At 53.1% G+C, this 19,156-nt stretch overlaps 1 protein-coding gene across 2 annotated transcripts in view; it reads left to right on the forward strand.

Annotated features, from left to right (window-relative positions):
• NRP2 (neuropilin 2) overlaps positions 1 to 19,156 on the forward strand; it is a 112,226-nt gene that overhangs the window by 41,274 nt on the left and 51,796 nt on the right. For both annotated transcript variants that reach the window (XM_046658117.1, XM_046658116.1), the window contains exons 6-9: positions 90 to 259; positions 2,151 to 2,306; positions 14,221 to 14,365; positions 16,815 to 17,164. In XM_046658117.1, the coding sequence (XP_046514073.1) occupies positions 90 to 259; positions 2,151 to 2,306; positions 14,221 to 14,365; positions 16,815 to 17,164 (821 nt within the window). The remainder of the gene's footprint in view (positions 1 to 89; positions 260 to 2,150; positions 2,307 to 14,220; positions 14,366 to 16,814; positions 17,165 to 19,156) is intronic.

The following is a 19,156-nucleotide window of genomic DNA, read 5'->3' on the forward strand; positions in this document are numbered from 1 at the left end:
TTGTCCCTAGAAGGGAGCAGCGTTTTGGGAGTCCCAGGGGTTGGAGGTTGCAAGACCTGACTCTGCCCTTGACCGTCCCCGTTCCCCAGGCTTTCAGTGCAACGTCCCTCTGGGAATGGAGTCTGGCCGGATTGCTAATGAGCAGATCAGCGCCTCATCTACCTACTCTGACGGGAGGTGGACACCTCAACAAAGCCGGCTCCACGGTGATGACAATGGCTGGACACCCAACTTGGATTCCAGCAAGGAGTATCTCCAGGTACTTAGATGCCAGAGGGTGTGCGAGTGTGCATGTGGTGGTGGGCAAGGGGAGTAGGTCCCCGGCTAGAGGTGACAAAGGACACAGAGAAAATGAACACAGCATTCTTGAAAACTCCACTCACTCATCCATCAAAACAGATGTGTGTGCCAGGCACAAACAAACCGTGCGGACACCAGGCTAAGTGCTGGGATCAAATGGCCAGTAAGATGGACACGCCCATGCCCTTGTGAAGATTACCAGGCCTCAGAGAAGTTGTTTGACTAGGATGCTGTTTGCCCTACCACTCTAGACATCCAAGGAGCAGCCCATCAACAGTTGCAGATCTTCCTCATTCTGGGCACAGGGAGGCACTGGAGACCGGAGGGCGTGCTCCTAAAGGCAGGCTTGTTGCATTGCCAGCTGAGCATGACAGCTTCTCCTGATCTTTGCTATTTGGAGGGAGTCCTGCCAGGAAGGTTTTGCACACAGCACTCAGGAGAACACATGGGAACCTGTCACCCCGGGAATGAGATGCTAGTTGCCCAGATGCTCTGCAGCATCTTTTCAGACTGTCTGCTTTCCTTCGGAATGAGACTTGCCCCTCGTGGTGAGTAATCTTCCCTGGCTGCAGACTGGTCCAGTTCTCCTCCCCAGGGAAGAGCCAGCTGCTCGTTCCATGCTAGAGCAATGAGTGCTTTCATGACATACGGCAGACAGCCTGTGACCCAGGGACAGGCCTGTCCTCGCTCTGATGTGACATGGTGACCTCTGCTCTGAGAAAGAGGTTGCAGAGCCAACAAGAGGAAAGAGAGAAAGACCACTTAGAAACTTCCAGCAAGTCCACAGAGGTTCTAACAGCACAACTCTAAGGCCATTTGTCACTCTCTCCTCTGCCTCTTCAAAAATCCTTCTCATCCCAAGCTTCCAGGAAGTTCTCCTATATAATCAGCATTCCATTGATTATACTTGTTATTTTTGGTCTTAATCGTATACTGCCTCTTATTGCTGTCCACCTGTCTGTGATACACACATACAGCACTGCGTATTTCATTTGAATGCTTAATAATGCTGAGCACATACTCAGTAGCCAGTAAATGCCTGCTGAATCCAATTTTACCAGTGCGTGCTGGCTAAATTTGGATCAAATAGAGGTTGCCATTAAGAAACGCTGTGGCCAGCAGAGGAATGCCATCCAGCAATTTCCAAATGGGTTTGGTGTTGAGGGAGGGGAGGTGCCTCAGAGTGTCACCACCCTCCCCATCGAGCAAAAGGTCAGGATGTGGTGCATAAGCCTAATTGCTTGGGCAGACTCTGCCTGCCCTTTGACCCCTTAGTGACCTGAGCAGCTAAATACACAATGGAGTGGGGGACTGAGGGGAGGGGAGACAGCCCCCGAGCTGAGACGTTTGCAACTAGGGCATCGTAAGTGAACTGGGTTGAGTTGGGCTGGGGTGGGGTGGCATGGAGTGGACTTAGCCACTGTTCCCTTAGAACAGCATCTGCTTTCGCTCTCCAAGGCAGGCCGCCATCTAGTAAGAAGGGGCTTGTTGGAAATGCCAGTGGTCTGCCCTGGGCAGTGCTGGCTCTTAGGTCTGGAAGGAGAGGGCTCCTTCCATGGAGGGAGCTCTAGACGTCAGTGCTCCTTTAAGATAAACTCAATGGTGTCTGTTCAGATTTGCAAAAAAGAGAAAAAAAAAGAAAAATAATCGTCACACTTTCAAAGGTGTCTGATTTAGTGTTAAATAAGTTAAGTTTAACTGTCCAGTGGAATTGGGCAGCTGATGCTGGTCAACAGTACGTTGAAGGAATCGCAGACATAAGGATTCCAGTGCGTCCTTTGAAAAGAAAGCGGGAGGCTGCCTGCGTGGGTTCAGAGTCCTGCCCCACCTTCCCTGCCTCTCTCCGTCAGGTGGACCTGCGCTTTCTGACCATGCTCACGGCCATTGCAACACAGGGAGCAGTTTCCAGGGAGACCCAGAATGGCTACTATGTCAAATCCTACAAGCTGGAAGTCAGCACTAATGGTGAAGACTGGATGGTGTACCGGCACGGCAAAAACCACAAGGTAAACCCACTTCCCCACCTCAAGGGAAGCCGGGACGGGGCGGCAGGGGTGGGACAGGGAGCTTCAAGGCGACCCCACATAGGGGAGGGGCCTGGATCCGTGAAGCTCAAATAACTGGTGGAGACACTGGAGATGCTGGCCCTGAAAATACTCCTTCTCATGCTGAAGTGGCTGGAAAGCCCCATTTCACCAACAGCCTGGCTGCTGTTGTGTCTTGCACAGCAGCGAGAGAGGGAGAGCGAGCTCGCACAGTGCTCTGACTGCAAATGAGGGAGAAAATGTGTTCCCGGTCTGCGTCCCCATCCAGGATTCATTGAGCATTTACGGCCCATGTCCCTTCCCCATGCTGGGTTAACAATCACGAAACCACATGTAGCTACAGTTCAGGAGTTACCGAGGTCTGGAAATGAAAGGGCACAGATCCTGAGAGAGAATCACAATGTCCCGAAGAAGAAAGAGGACAGTAAATAAAGGGGACTGATGCGGCCTCTCAGGGACAGATCTGAGCTGGCCACCAGGCTGGGCCGCCAAGCCTTGGATCCTCAAGGCTGGTGCCCTCCACATCTGTGGCTCCCGAGGCGACCGTGTGGGCGACGTGGGGCTTTTCTTGTTCATATGGATGGGTGTCCGGCACTCAGCTTTCTTAAGACACATGGCGTTTGGGGTGTGAACAGGCCTGCAGCTGGCATGGCGATGTCCGGGTGTCAGGGACGCTCAGCGTGTTGCGGGGCGGGGCTTGTTGCAAATGCCGGTGGTCTCCCCTGGGCAGGGGCTGACTCAGTCTAGAAGGAGAGGGCTCCTTCCCTGGAGGGAGCTGGGCACAGAGGGAAGGGTCTGTCCTCCTTGCTGCTTCAGTTCCACAGGCCCTGGTCTGTTGGGCTGGGAATTATCAAACTGGGACCCACACAGCCAAACCTGGAGAGGCCAGAGACTTTTCCAGACGGTCTCCCCCACTCCTGCCACGGCCCCAGGCAGCTGGCTGTTGCTGGTGCAGCTGGGAAGCTTGGATCCAGAAAACCCTGAACTAGAATGTGGGCACTGTTTCACTTGGGAAACATGCGTTTTTTAGAGGAGTGGATTCTTTTTTTTAATTAAAATCACCATAGTAACATGGCACCATTCATCTGAAAATCATGACTTCCAGATATTACCAGGTATCTCACACATGCAAAATTCCCCGTTTCACAGAGAAAGACAGCAGCGCTCAGCCATCCAAAGACCTCCCACGCTGGCGTCTGGAGCCAGGCCTGGGCACTCGCCGACTCCGCTGGTTTCAGGAGCCGCGCCCAGGATACCAGCCCGAGTCTGCCATGGTGCTGGGAGCGCAGAGGCCTGTCCCCGGCCCACCCCGTCTTTTCAGGCCTCTCTCCACCAACCCTTTTCAGTAACAGACAGGTGGAACCCAGCCGGGCAGCTGGATGGGGGATGCCTGGGGGAGGGGGAGGAGGCCCACCTGACCGCCTCCCGGGCCAGGCTCCCCGTCCAGGTTCCGTGACTAAGCAGCGCTGGCCAGAGGGATACTGTAGCATAAGCTGGTTTTAAAAGCACACAGCTGGGCCGGGATGCTATTTAAAACGCCATTTGTAGGAAATCCGCTTTTGGAAATACCTTAGCACTGCACATTTTGATAGGATGCTGTCCTCCCTGGCTTTATCCTTGGTATTCATTCTTCAGGGGAGGTATTCCTGAGAACGGCACTGAGCTCTCCGGTCTCCCTGAGAATCATTCTTCTCAGCTTTTTCATATTGGCCACGTCATCCTCTCTCTCGCCTCCTCTTCTCTCCCTTGGCTAAATTTCTTTCCCCAGTAGCCAAGGGGTAATTTTGTTTTTCTTTTGTTGTTGTTGTTTGGTTTTTCAGTGACTCAGTCCTGCCCACTTAAAGGGTGCCGGGGCAGAGAAAAAGCTCTTCCCCTCCCCACGAGAGATTCATCCTCTTGGTACCCAGATTGGAAGCCTGCCTGTGGCGTTGCCCTGTCCCACGCTCCCTCGCCCTGCCATGGGCATGACAGGCGTGACGGGCATGGTGGGCGTGGCGGGAGTGGCTCAGACCTGCCAGTCCTCCCCTCAGGGTGGTCTCTGCAGCTCCTTCTTTAGCAGACCTGTCTCCCGGATGTCTGTGTTCCGTGTGTAGACCCCGCACTGCTCATGGTGCCTCAGCACAGCTGTCTGGGCTGTTCAGGTTGGAAAAGTTGCGTGAACCGTGCCAAATAGATTTGTCAAGTCTGCTGCAGTTTGATTTGATGCCATGAACGGGAGGCGGGGCGAGGAGGGAGCTTGGGGGCCGTGGGGGGAGAGACGGGTGCTACCACTGAGTTTCTCTTTGTAGCCACTGGATGGTGGGCACCATGCCAAACTCACTGGTGCTAGGTGGTAGGCTTGAAAGCAAGATTCAGACAGCAGGACCTGTGAGCAGAGCGGAGCAGAGGTGAAGGCAGCTGCCTGCTCTGCTCGGTGCTGCAGGGGGAGAGTTTGCAGGTGCAAACCACTCCACCGGGTATGAAGAGGGGATGGTGATGTTGGGGGCAGAAATGTGGCAACCTGATTTCAATTCCTTGGTCACTGTCAACACCAATGCAGTGCACCAAAGACCAAGGAATTGGAGATAAACAAGATTAATGAGCGCTCAAGGTGGTGGGGGATGGCTGTGCTCTTTCTTGCAAAATGCTATTTACAGTTGTGAGCCAGGCTGGGCTGAGGCAAAGCCTGGGCCTATGGGGAGCGACTTCTTTCTTGTAGCCAGGAAGTGAGTAAGACTAAGGAACTCTTTTCCCGCCTCCCTAGCCCATGAGCAGCCTCTTCTTAGTCTCTTTCCACCCAACAGGTAATGGTGAGGTCTCCTGTGAGGAAGCCATTTCACTGTGGCCGGGGGATTGCAAGCATCCTCGTCACAAAACTCAGCCCACTTAGACAGCCATATGTACAGCACACCTCAATCCTTATCCAATTCCACATGCTGTAAAAACGGAACCTATGATTTTCCTATAGGGCGGGCCCTCCTTACCCGTATTTCTGGCGTAACCACAAGGCAGAGAGCTCTTCCGCCTGATGGAGCCCGTATCCAGCCTGTGTGCTCCCTTAGATTAGACAAATGGCTTCGCGTAAATTCCTTCAGAAACCACAAGCAGAAAACTGCTGCTTTGGGTTTCACCAGCTGAATTAATAACACCCCAAACACAGACACGAGTAGAAGATTCACGGATGTGTCGGTAATTATAGGCACAGTTATATGCACACAGACCAAGGGAGGAGCCGGGAGAAAGGTGGGAGGAGCTGGAAGGCAGGAGGCCTCGGCCAAGGTCCTCCTCAGCTCTGGGATGCTCGTCCCGCCTCTGCCCTGGAGGTGAGGAGACAGAGACTGGTGTCTGCACAGGGGGACAAGGCCCTTGTCCATATATGTCAAAGCAAAGGCCTGTCTTCCATCCTCCCCTTTTGGGAAACGTGGCGTCTCCCCTGTGACATGGCTGTGAGTACCCTGCTCCTCGTCACTGTGTCACTGGGCTGTTCTGATGTATTTGCAAGAAATTTGGGCTAAAAGAGAGAGTCTGTGCAGGTGCTAAATGTATCCTAAAGGCCAGATTGAGGGTGAGAGGCTGAGGAGGCATGAGGTCAAGCTTGGGTCCAAGAGTTTCCAGCATTACGCTGTACTGTGGCACAGAAATGCCCTAAGCTCATGGTATTAGTGTCATGATGTTATATTATCATATAGGGGCCCGGGGAACCCTCACGTATTAATGTAACAATGACTCCAAGGGGCCCACGGCACCAGCTTATTCCTTCAGAATTTAATAGTGTTTCAAAGACTGTGGATTGAAGTTCTCAAAGACAAGTAATCTACCCCAGGGACACGGGAAACCGTGGCTTCCCTATGGAAGCCACCTGGTCACCAGGCTCTCAACGATTCCATCCAGGCCATGCTCGTCGTCTTGCTTCCAGAGGGAAACCGGCGTCCTGGATATTCAGTCTAGGGGTCAAGCGGTGCTTTTTCCTGGAGAGGCTCCGTCAGCGTGGAGGCCTGAAGGCCAGTCGTGCCTGGGCAGTGTGGCTCGGAGCCCAGGCTTGCCAGGTGGAGTTTGGGCCCCGTCATGGAGTCCTGAGCGCGGAGAGTTGGAAGAAGTTGCTTTGCATTTGGTTTGGCCATATCTCTTCAAAACAGATAAACACTCCCCTTCAAAAATCCTCTGTCCTATATTTATTTTCTAAATTAAAACAGATCATTTTGAAAGCCATTTGGAAGCGTAAAACCCTCTCTGAAATTATGAGAGACTTGGGAGTTGAGAGAGTGGCATCAGAAAACCAAGCCCTCAAATCTGCCGGACAACAGCACCACGTGGCATCTATTTCCAGATCTTCTGAGACGATGCACTGTGTGACCCTGGAAGTTTCTCCTAACCGCTCCGTGCCTCAGTGTTTCCGTCTGCCCAGATGGAGTGGTGCCACAGCCCCTGTTGGCAGAGCTCCTTGGGATCCGTGGATGGACGGCTCTCTGCCGATATAATTAATGTATTAGACCCACAAAGCTCTTCTTGAACAGAAGCAAGTTATCAATTTAAAAAGTAACAAGGCCCCATGGGATATTTATCTGCCTCTTTTAAAATCATAGGTCTGGAAGGGACCTGATAAGTCCTTAGACCTCTCCCTGCATCTGATGGGCCTGCTCTGAAGCTGCCTCAGATAAACGGTGCCCCTCTTAGCTTCATTATTCTGTTAGGGAGGCAATTATTCCTCCAATTAATAATACTGAGTTTTCAGAAATTACCCTTTTTTTTAACCTCCTGGTGGATGACTGGCTCCCCCTTATCCCTTTTATTGTAGTAATTTTGTTTATTGTATATAAGATTAGGCCCATGACTCAAACCATCAGCTGGTAATGGGCCTCAGACTCCAGAAGTCGTGGGTACGATTGCATCGTCTAACCGGGACTAGCCGCGCTCAGAGAGGGCCAGCGCCCTTTCCAAATTCAAGTGCCTCCGTCTGTCTGCCCCTCAGTTATAAGTGGGAGGAATCCAGGGCCCCAGGTAATTAGGTTTGTCCCTTATCCGCCCGCCGTGGGATGAGCTCAGACCATTCGCCTTTCCACCCAGGAAGCTCCAGAGAAGATTTCATTATACACGAGCTTGGAAGCTTTGCTCACTCGGGCTCCTGGGGCTGGCTTCACCCCACTCCTGTGGGTGCTGAGTCGTCTCCGGGAGCTGAGGCTGGCCTCCCTGGTGCTTACAGCCTTGATGCTAAATTCCCTGTGCATCCCAGGCCACCGCTATGCCCCCGGGCAGTAGGACAAAGCAAATAAGGCTGGGCAGGGGACGCCCCTCTGCCCTGACCCCCGCATCTCTAGACGAGCACTGAGTGACCACCTCCGAGCACTAAGTGACCGCCTCCCGGGCAGTCACTCTCTCTGTCTGGCTCTCTGCCGCCACATGGCCCTCACTGTGGTTTGCTGAGATCCCCCCAGAGGAGGAATGCAGGGGGCAAGTGCAGTCAGGACCCACACTCCTGCACCCTGTCCTCTCCTGCCCACCTGGAAGTTAAAGGCCTGTCTTAGAAAGTGTGGCGCTTCTGTGTCAGGAGGCCCTTGGCACACAGCGAGCCATCTGTTCCTCCCCCACCTCTACAGGAGGACTTGGCATCCCTTCCAGCCCCTTGTTGCTCTGATGCTGCACTCTCCCCCACCTGGTCTCTCCCCCAGCCCCAGATCCCTGAGCTGCCTTCCCCTTTCCCTGATGCTTTCCTGTCTCAAATCCTGAAACCCTAATCCTGTTAGTGTGCTGTGTTCCAGGGCTCAGCATCTTGTCTCCATGGGGTAACATAATCCCGCAGTAAATCTGACGGCCCCACGAGGCCCATACAGATGGGGATGCGCACGTCCCACCCACCTCCACCCCAGGACAGCTCTGGTCCTCTCTCTCCTCCTTCATGTCAGCAAAACCACTTGATGACAAAAACAGCCCTAAAGTAAAGGAGAGGAGGCAGGAGGGCAGCATGGTCTAAGCCAGCGCTGGTGGTGAGGCAGCTTCCTTTGCCCCGCCCCCAGCCCACCCTTCCCTGGGGTCCCTCCCCAGCTCCCTCTCTCTGTTTCATGTGCATATATATGAGAGGCACATCCCTTCTGACTCTGTCTGGCTAAGTTCCCACATCCACTAGAATGAAAGCAACTTTAAAAAAATTTTACTGTCTTTAAGGAGGAGTTCTAAGAGAGAAATGTCAGAATCATGATTTACAAAAAGAAAAAAAAGTCAGTTACCTGAACATCATCTTCCCCCAGTGCAACAGCCCCACCCGCCACCCTACCCCCCACCCCACCCCACCCGCCATGCCTGTTTGGTGCAACAAATTAATTAAACAGGATGGCGTTCATTGATTAACAGTTTATTTTTCCTGATGGACCCCATGGCTGGTTTTAGAGCAAATGCAAGGAAGGAGGCGGGGGAGGGAGGTCGGACCTGGCTCTGGACGAGGATGAGTCGGTAGGATTGTTGCTGAGACGAATTTTTTAAATGTGCTGCCGTTTTCCCCACTCTCTGCCCTCCACTCCCGCCACCTCTCTTCTCTGCCTGCTCTGTTCCCCTCCTCCCTGAGTGTCTGTGCCAAGCAGATTGAAGAAGAGAACCTGGGATGCAATGAAACATTTATTAGTGGAGGGAAATATTTATTAAAAAAAAAAATGAAGCAACAGCAGCAGATCTGCACAATTTCTACCTCAGGGCTCCTGCACTGTGTTGTCTTTGAAAAACGTCCTGCTTTCTTTGCATTCCCTGGAGCTGGCTGCGTTCAGATATTTACAGCAAAGCGGAAATAAACTGTAGGTCACACACATGTAACGAAGGGCAGGTGCGTGCAGACGGAGTGCCAGAGGCCTTCTCAGGTGGGAGGCCTCGCGCATCAGGGGGGCCTCATCTACCCACCAAAGCGGAGGAAGATTCCATGGCGGGGAGGCCGCAGAGCCGCACTGCCTCTCTCCACCCAGGGGCTCGAGGACTCTGATAGCTGTGAGCGTCCACACTGTCCCAGGCCCTGGATGTGGCTGGCAGAGGTTGATGGTGCAAGGGAGAGGGGTTTGGGCCTGGCAGGAAGGCCCCTGCCCCGAGGCCTCCAAGGGGCGCAGGCCAAATGCTGGCTGCCCTCCACTGTGCCCCATTGGAGGACACGTTCTCCAAAGAGGACAGACAGAGCGTCCATAGGGAGAGGTGGCTGCGACTGGAAATGGGGGAAATCAGAGGAAAGATGACCTCAACAACTGTCAATGATGCTTTCTGGCAAGAAGTTTCTTGTTGGGTTATGCATATTGTTTCTTTTGTTTTACCCAGTATTAGCTGTGTATGAGCTACAGGCTTGGTCAAAACAGGTTGACTTTCTTTTCCTGGGTGGGGTGTAGATAGTAACTAAACTGGCATGTTGGGTAGTGGCCAATTTAATTGGCAGTGCCCATCCCAGAGGTGCAAATCGGAGCACCCGTGAAGTGTGGCTGCTTCAGACTCTGTCTTACTGCAAATAAACCGAAGGGCTCAGGCGTCGATTGAAAAGGGCTGGTTTGTGTCAAGAATTCAGCGCCGCACCAAAGGGATTATCCAAACCACTATGTACCCTGAATCATTTTTTAAACTTGGTTACAGAGATGCACTCAAAGAAATCTTTATGTTCAACATATATATATATATACACATGTGTATATGTGCACACACACACCCCTATGTATATATACTTCTTTTTAATAACTGCAGCATAATCAACACTGTCCCTGCCTCTTAAGAAAGCTAGAGTCACCTGAACACACTTCTCATTTTCCTCTGGGTGGTAAAGCAACCATACTAGCGTTTTTCTTTTAAAATTAACAAAAATGTGTACCATCTGTGACATCCAGCGTCTAAAGCAGATGCTGTAATTGATCATCACGTTTGATACGTCCTTACCTGGGTGTCCCGTACGCTGGCAATCCACTGAGCCTTCCCAGCTTTAGGGACACCTCTGGGAAGTAATGGCCTGAAGATTTCCGGCCTCGAGGCAGGACTTGAAAGTCAGTGGCCTCCAGCACTTGAACTCTCCCAGTTGGACAGATACTCCTCTGTTACCTGTGACGTGGCCACGCTCCAACATCTGTGCTGGGTGCTGTGCCGGCGCTGGAGCCGGGCTGGTAGACTTGAGTGTCAGTCTGCAGGCCTGTTATTGACTTTATTTTCTTGAAGGAGAAACCAAGGTATCTAAGGTGGATTGATTTGCCTGTAGCGATTCAGTGAGTCGGCAGGGAATAGGGAATAGAACCGATTCCCACTCACACAGCCCCATCCCTTGCAACGCCTGGACTGGAAGCCAAGAATCCATCTCAGAGAATTTGATCAGAAAACATGTGAAGGGTGGTTCCGAAACCACAGAAGCATTGAGAAAGTCATAAAGATGTATAATATATGATAGCATTTACCAGCTATAAATAGGGAGACGCAGGGAGAAAATAGAGACCTCATACGTCCATTGGGTCAGGAGAAATAGAAACTGCTTAATATTTCATTAAAAATGGATTTTCATAAGTTGCACTTTGATATCTTTGGGTGAAAGACAAAATGTAAAGACTAAGGTGTTGTTATTCATTACTCTCTGATACTAATAATTTGAACTGTTATTGAACCAAAACATGAGCAATGTTTTTCTCACTCTGAGTGGGCACTCGCCGTGTGTCCTGGGCACCATCTGAAGTGTGTCAGGATCCACAGCCCCGTTCACACGACCGCTGAAACTATGAGGGCAATGGGCACAAGATGCCCTGTTACAGAGGGGACCCAGCCGGGCGGTTCTAGACTGGATGGTCTCGAGAAGAAAACCTTAGAACCTGGGCGCCAGAAAGGACCGTACAGATCAGCTCATACATCCCCTCATTTAATCGAGGAGGAAATCGGGCCTGGGAGAGGTGAGGATGTTCGCCCGCACGTTTGAGTGAATTAGCAGCAGGGTCTGCGTCCTGCTCCTGGCTCAGTGATGTTTGGGCTTTTCCCGCTAGGCCATGCTCAGAGTGAGAGGTGTACAAAAAGTTTACTAAAGGGAAGATGCTGTTCCTTAGGCACAGGGTCCAGAGAACAGAGGGCAGACACGAGCACAAGGTCAAGAGTGAACAAGAAACCTGGAAGGATGGAGGCTCTGAGATGTGACACTTGACTTGAGGCTGCGTTGAGGAGCCTTCATTTGGATCCAGGGTGGGAGAGAGGGAGGGCAGAGTGCAGTGCAGTCTGAGCAGCCAGGCAGATGGCCTGTGATACGTAAGCCATGCGCTTGCCTCCGCTCTGACTGACGCCGCTGCGGGCAGAGACCTGGGTGCTCACAAGGCCTGTGGCCACATGCACCCCTGGGAAGACCAACCCCCTCCCTGGACATGTACACATGCAAGTGTGCACCCCCAGCCAGCATGCAGCCACACCCACGCACACGCCAGCCTCCTGAATGCATTCAGAGACACAGTCATTTCCTTACTGAGGAGAAGGAGAAAAGGTTTCTTGGTATTTCTGCCAAGGCTGAGAAATGAAGGGGTCAGATAAGACAAAATTGGATATTAAAAACACATAATGCGTGCTGTGTTTCTAAACGGTACCAGCGTGGTGTGTGTGCTGTGGATTAGCAGCTGTGTTAAAGTTCACATCCACTCAACGCTCCCATCATGTACTCACATGGAAATCCAGCCCCCCGTGTGAGCTCTCAGCGTCTCCTGACGGAGGCCACACACGGTCACATCACCATCCTCAGGGAGCAGGCCAGTGGTGGCCCCCACCGCTCACAGCACGGTCCAAAATAAGCCAAGTACTGCATTTGCCTCTTCTTTGCCAAAACAAAACAGAAAACAAATAAAAAGCCCCCTTGTGCTGAATTGTAGGAGAACCCATTAATCTCTTTCTCCCCTTCATCTCCTCCACCCCTCTCCTCAGAGCTCTGTATAGGCACCAGCAAGCCAGGGCCTCCCTGGGCCCTGTCCCTCCAGTCAGCCGTCTGCAGAGTCAGGCCTCTCCGTGGGCCTTCTTCAGGCGGCCAGCTCTAGCCCTCGTTCCTTCTGCTCCCTGGGTCCTTCGCCTTCTCTGTGGGTCTTCTCGCCTCTCTTTGTCCTCAGTCTCTGAGCTGGAAGCAGCCATATCGAACCTGTGAGAGGAGTGGTCAGGCATTCCTGCCTCTGTGCTCCCGGCAGTCAGCGAGGCTGCAGAGTGGAGACTGGTGGCCTTAGGACCAGGCAGTGGCTCCCTGGGGAACAGAGGGAGCAGCAGGCTGGGTGGGAGCTGCCCTGGATTCAGTGGGCTGAGCACCAGGTACAACGGTTTAAACTGAAGATGGCGGGCTGCTGAAAGCCTGCTTCCTCCTCTCCTTTCCTCTCTTCATCTTCAGCCAAACACTTCTCTTCATTTGGTTGCAAAAGGTGTGATGTCTCTTACTCTCCACCCCACTGTCAGTGGTGTGCTATTAAATGCCTCTAACTTTTGACTTTGGCAAGTGGGAACCGTGAAGGGTTCAAGGTTGCCTCATGGCAGAGTTCATGGTTACAGTTAGTGGGAAGAAAGGACCACACTGTTAGTTAGCTCTAAGCTTCCGGGCTGCTCTTTGCAGTTACCCAGAGCATCCTAAGTGGGGATTATAAAAGCGCTGGGAACACATTACCAGACAGCACCTCTACTCAAGCCATGCGTGGAGAACTACAGGGCTCCATGATTCCCAGCCACCAACATAAACGCTGCAAATGTGTTAAAAGGATGAGAGTCAACCTAGGAACCGTGGCAAGGGCCTTGGATCCAGACAGACATCTCTGAGCCTCAGTGTCCTCATCAACAAAGTGGAAAGAACACTGCTGAGCTCCCGGGGTGTGGTAGAGGTGGTTGTGTTTGCACAGCATCTGGCTCAAAGGTCCTCAAATAGACCAGTTTCCCCATTCCTCTTGTCCCGGGCTGGCAGTGCTCAAACACCTCACAGGTTACAGGTCGCGTGAGCTGAGGCATCTGGAGAAATTGCCGGTTGTTTCCGAGTTGGCTGTGCATAGATCTATGGTCACCTGGTTGTTGCAGCTGTGACACGTATGATTTATAAGCGATGGTTGGTTAGTTGGTCTTTCCTTCCACCCTTATCCAGGGAAACCAAGAGAAGCTCACATATACTTGTTCCAGCTCCTTTTTTTTTTTTTGATGGAGAGCACACGACAGCATAATGTCCATGTGGCATTATTGATTCGGGCCATCTGGTAAGCTAGGACTTGCTCCTACCGTGTTGGGTTAGAGGCTTCTCCGAAAAGCCTTTCCTCCCATCAGAGATGCATTGGTCAGATGGGGACAAGGATAGATTTCATTGCAGGGTGGGACCACAGCGAGAGGGACTCCGAGGGACTGTCTGCAACCCTGACCCTGCAACAAAGACCAGAGAGAACAGAGACAGTGTCGATTGACACGGGGCATTGGGGGTAGACGGTGCCCCCATCCTCTCACTGTTCCTGGAGCATGGAGGCCTCTAAATAATGAAAAAGACAATTGGGAAGCACATTATAATTATAAAATACCCTGCAAATATTCCTGTATGCTTGCAACATGAGGAAGAGGGAGAGTCAAGTTCAAGCTAGTGGGTGAGGGCCGCCAGCCCTAAAAGATGATATTTCCACTCCATTTTTAAAGGATAGTCCACTTTTGTCCCCTCTCTCTGAGCGTCTGAAAGTGTTTTCGTTTTCCAGGCGCCTCCTCTGCTTGCTCTCAGCCCAAAGGCAAAATTTTCCTTCCCTCCAAACGTTTTTGTGTAGACCATTTATTGTTTTCAAGTTAGAGCAGTGTGAGAAATTAAATGTTTTTTTCATGGTGTTTCTAAAAAAGCCCCAAACAACAAAACCACTGATTATTTTTAAGCTTGAAGGGAATAAAGCTCAGCAGAACTTCTGCACCCCCTTCAAAGACGGCTCGATCGCATCTCCTGTTACAGGTCTTCCAAGCCAACAACGATGCCACGGAGGTGGTTCTGAACAGGCTCCACACACCGCTGCTCACCAGGTTCGTCAGGATCCGCCCGCAGACCTGGCACTCTGGCATCGCCCTCCGGCTCGAGCTCTTCGGCTGCAGGGTCACAGGTGAGGTGGGGCCCCGGGAGGGTGGGGAGCTGCCTGTGTCCTGGGCTCTGCTCCGTCTCTCAACCCTCTGCAGACAGCGTGATTGTACCACGTGGCCTTTCCAGAAGGACTGGCTCAAGGACTCAAGTCCTAGCAGAGTTCTTTTCATTCATTCATTCTCTCATTCATTCAGTATGTATTTATTAAGCAGCTGCTATTTCTACTAGCCAATGTTTGTTGAATGCTGACTGTGTGCCAGGTTCCGTTCTAAGCGCTCAAGGTGTGTTATCTTTTACAAGCCTCCTGAGGACTCTGGGGCAGGCATTATCATTCTCTCCACTTTACAGAGGAGGAACCGGGACTCGGAGACAGGTCACCCAGCCACTAAAGCATAGAGCCAGGGTTGGAATTCAGAGCCTCTGCTCTCAAGTGACACTGCTTCCTCGGCTCGGCCCCAGAGCTCTGCACGGCGCTGTGGACACAGTGACGAGCCCCACAGACCGGTTCTGTGTGGTCATCTGGATGAGTTAGGAAGACAGGGTCATAAACAAACAAACCTATAAATTAACGTAAAATCAAAACCATGACAAAGAGCATTATAGGACACTTGACCCAGTGCAGGAAGTCCGGGAGACATCCTTGAGGAGGTGGCGACTGAGCTGAGGCAGAGGGCACACAGCATTAGCTGGTGAAGAGGGGAGGGAAGGTGTGCCAGGCGCTGGTCACAGCTTGCTCAATGGCACTGCGGCAGGTGGGACCAGAAGAGAAAGGGCGTGGTGGGTGCGGAGTGTGAACTGAGACCCCAAGGGCACGAGGTGGAGGACAGATTGGAAGGACAGAGAGGGTGCTGGGACAGCAGGAGGAGGCCGGTGTGGTGATCTGGACGGGAGATGATGCTCTGGACCAGGCCCAGCCGTGTGTGGACAGTCTGAACCGAGCTATGGACTCAGCTCGGAGCAGGCAAGCTGCCGCTTTGGTGCCGGACGGTCTTCAGGGCACAGCCACCCCCACCCTGTCCCCTGGCTGTTTCAGCTCTGGTGGCGAGGGCTCCCCATGGGACCCTGTTTTAAGCTTCTAGTTAAAACCCCTTGCGTTTGTACATTCTCTAATTTTCCACGTCCCTTTCTTCTACAACATCTCACTACTCTAACAACCCTGTGAGGTGAGTGGAACAGAAAACCGAGACTCAAAGAGGCGAGACGGCTCGCCCCAAATCACCCGACCAGGAGGTGGCAGAGCCAGGAACTGAGCCCACGTTTGCTCAGTACGCGTTCTAAACTCTTGTCCCCTTTACACAGAGACCCGCTTCCGACTTATGGGAGTGCTTCGTCCCGATGCCACCTGGGGACCTGTGATCTGTTCCTTTCCCATTGCAGTTCCAGGCCAGCACAGGCTACCCAGCGAGAACTCAGTTAAGACTCGTTTTCTAGAAGATTGAAAGGAGAGAACCAGTGGACTTGAAGGAAAGGGGCCAGCTCGAGGATCATTTGATCTGGAACTCAGTTTACAAGTGTTTAATGCACCCCGCCGGTAGACCCTGCCCCGCCCGATGCCCCTTGTGCGTGCATTGTCCACTCACTCATTCGCCCCGCAGACACTGGCGGCCTGCTGTGTGCAGGGCCCCACCCGAGCCTGCACCAGCCAAGTGAGCAGAGCAGAGGGCCTCTCTGACGTGGTGGAACCTTCAGGCTGGGGGACAAGGCTGGATAATCATAAACCGAGATGCATGTGTGCAGGGAAAGGACAGGGTGCTGTGAGAAAGAGTGACCGGGGACCTCACTGTCTCTTGATTGAAAGTTTGGGGACGGTTTTTCCTGGGGTGTGACACTTAAGTTGGGGGCTGATAAAGGTTAGTCTGGTGATGCCTGAGGGGAAGAGCATTTTGGCTGGTGGGAACAGCATGAGAGAGGCACCCAGGACAGGTGAGAGCTGTGATGACACAGTGGAAGGGACGACCTGGCCCGGGGAAGGTTTCCATCTAGCTGGGAAAACATTCACCCAGGAAACAATACTCAGTGGGGTTCCCCTGTGCTCCCTGGCCCTGGGACAGTCCGTGGGGACTGGTGTTACCAACAAGGATACGAGCGTCCTCAGCTAACAGCCTGAGATGCTTGGACATGCCAGGCACCCTGCCACGAGCTTTTATACAGTAACTAACAGAGTCCTCGCAACCACCCCCGAGAGGCAAGTGCTGCTGTTTGCCCATTTAGACCTGGGGACATCGAGGCACAGAGTGATTCCACCATTTGCCCAAGGCCGTGCAGCTAGTAAGTGGCACGGCAAATATAAACCCAGGCAGCCTGGCTCCCAGTCCGGCTCCTAACCACAGTGCTCTGCCGCCTCAAATCTCGAAGAAATCAGTGCCAATTCACCGTGATTGATAGCTGCGTTCTTTTACTCTGCTCCTGCGGGTGGTCCCGGTCGGTAGGGTGCCACTCACGACCTCTGTGTCTCCCTCCCCTCTCCGCAGACGCCCCCTGCTCCAACATGCTGGGGATGCTCTCGGGCCTCATCGCCGACTCTCAGATCTCGGCCTCCTCCACCCGCGAGTACCTCTGGACCCCCAGTGCCGCTCGCCTGGTCAGCAGCCGCTCAGGCTGGTTTCCTCGGATCCCTCAGGCCCAGCCGGGCGAGGAGTGGCTTCAGGTGGACCTAGGAGCCCCCAAGACGGTGAAAGGTGTCATCATCCAGGGGGCCCGTGGAGGAGACAGCATCACTGCTGTGGAGGCCAGGGCGTTTGTGCGCAAGTTCAAAGTCTCCTACAGCCTGAACGGCAAGGACTGGGAGTATGTCCAGGACCCCAGGACCCAGCAGCCAAAGGTAGGCCGTGCCTGGGGTACTAGGCAACCTTACCCTAAACGGGGAGGTTAAGTTGGGGGTGCTGACTTCCCATCTGGACATTCATCACCCAACGCCTATAATCCAATAAACCAAATATTAATGAGAGATTACTTTGTGCCAGGCACTCTGCCAAGTGCCTTATTTTAATCCTCACAACGTTGCTAGAAGGTGGACCCTTTTGTCACTCCCATTTTAGAGACGACAAAATTGAGGCTTGCTGTCACACCCAGGCTCACACGGCACAGCTGCGGCTAAGCCCATGGTCAGACACCGTTCTGACTCCAGAGCCCAGGCACCCAACCGCTACTCAGCACGCCTTCCTCACACCTCTTCCAGATAAAGTTTCCTTGGGACTGGCCAGACATCCAAAGGGGATGTGGTTTTTGGAGGCTAAACTATAGAAACTATGGAATTGCTTCCAAAAACAACTGTGTTTTTCCGAGTGTTGCTGCATCCTCTGTGTGCTCCTCATCTTGACTCTTAGATCTTTCCTGCCTCTGGTACTGAGTGGGGAGAGCCAAGAGGAGCTCACAGAGGAGCTCACTCCGGGCCAGGAGCGCAGGCAGGGGCAGCCACCCCTCTGCCATTGGCGGAGCGAAGGTCAGCCCTCCACAGGGGGAGCCCAGGAAGGGACAAGACACCACCTCTGTCCCTCTCAGGCCAGCCTCCTGGGCGGCCAGCGTTCCCACCCCCGTGTCTCAGTCATCCCCTTGGAAGGGCAGGCCCCACGAGGACGGGGCCGTGGCACAGCTCTCACGTTGCTCAGCACGTTTCCATCCATGGTGCAGAGGCGGGGGCTGGGTTGGAGGGCTTGTGACACTGCTGTAAACTCCCAGCTCACGATTCCTGAGGCTTGGAAAGGCTCAGGGCTTGGTAACCGGACCCTTCAGTGGATGGAGCAGAAGTTGGACCACAGGCTTCCCCAGGGATTGCTGACCCTGGCTCTTCCTACCCGTGCTGGGGGCCTGGGAAGGAGACGATCGTGGGAGGAGCAGGGTCAGAGCCTGCCCTTCCAGGCAGTGCCCCCTTTTGGAGTTGTGAACCCAGGGCGTCCTGCAAAATGGGCTGGTCCTGCCACATTCCTGGCTGCTAATCGGCACAGCCCCTGGCTGTCCCACACCAACCTTCCCTGAATCGGTGACTCTGCCCTCCTACCAGGGCAGCCCCACTGCCCCCAGTGCTATGTACTGGGGCTGAAGGTGAGGTTTCTGTTGACGGAACAGCCTCCACTAAACAAAGGCTTGGGGCGCACGTCTCAGACTGTCCTGACTCAAGGACGTTGTTGTTAACCTGGAGAAGGGGCATCACTTTCCTTCAGCCCCTCAGTGAGCCGGGAGCCACCAGTCAGCTGGGACTTTCTAAAGCTGGACTTTCAGGCATTAGAAGAACTCGAGGGGCCGGCCCGGTGGTGCAGCGGTTAGGTTCACACGTTCCTTTTGGGCGGCCCAGGGTTCGCCGGTTCAGATCCCCGGTGTGGACATGGCACCGCTTCTCAAGCCATGCTGTGGTAGGCGTCCCACATATAAAGTACAGGAAGATGGGCACAGATGTTAGCTCAGGGCCAGTCTTCCTCAGCAAAAAGAGGAGGATTGGCAGCAGTTAGCTCAGGGCTAATCTTCCTCAAAAAAAAAATGAAGAAGAAGAACTAGAATTAGCACTTCTTTTCCTACTAAACAGAACTTCAGAACGGGGAGGCAGCCTACACTACTTCCTTCTCTCTGCCTGAGTCCCGCGTGGGACTCGGTCAAGCCTCGTTCTTTCCAGAGCCCTCGGTTTCAGTCCCAGGAGAGAAGGCAGATCCTGATGACTCCACTTTCGCCTGCTCCCTCTTTTCTCTGCTTCTGGGTCTCTAACCACCTTCCAAATGAATGGAAACCTTGGTCTGAGAGGGGCGCTCCTGTGGATGGTGATGTCTGGGGACAAAGGGTCAGCTATGATGCTGCCTTCTGGCCATGGATGGTGATGTCCAGG

Source organism: Equus quagga, chromosome 4 (genome assembly GCF_021613505.1).
Source record: "Equus quagga isolate Etosha38 chromosome 4, UCLA_HA_Equagga_1.0, whole genome shotgun sequence".
NCBI lineage: Eukaryota > Metazoa > Chordata > Mammalia > Perissodactyla > Equidae > Equus > Equus quagga.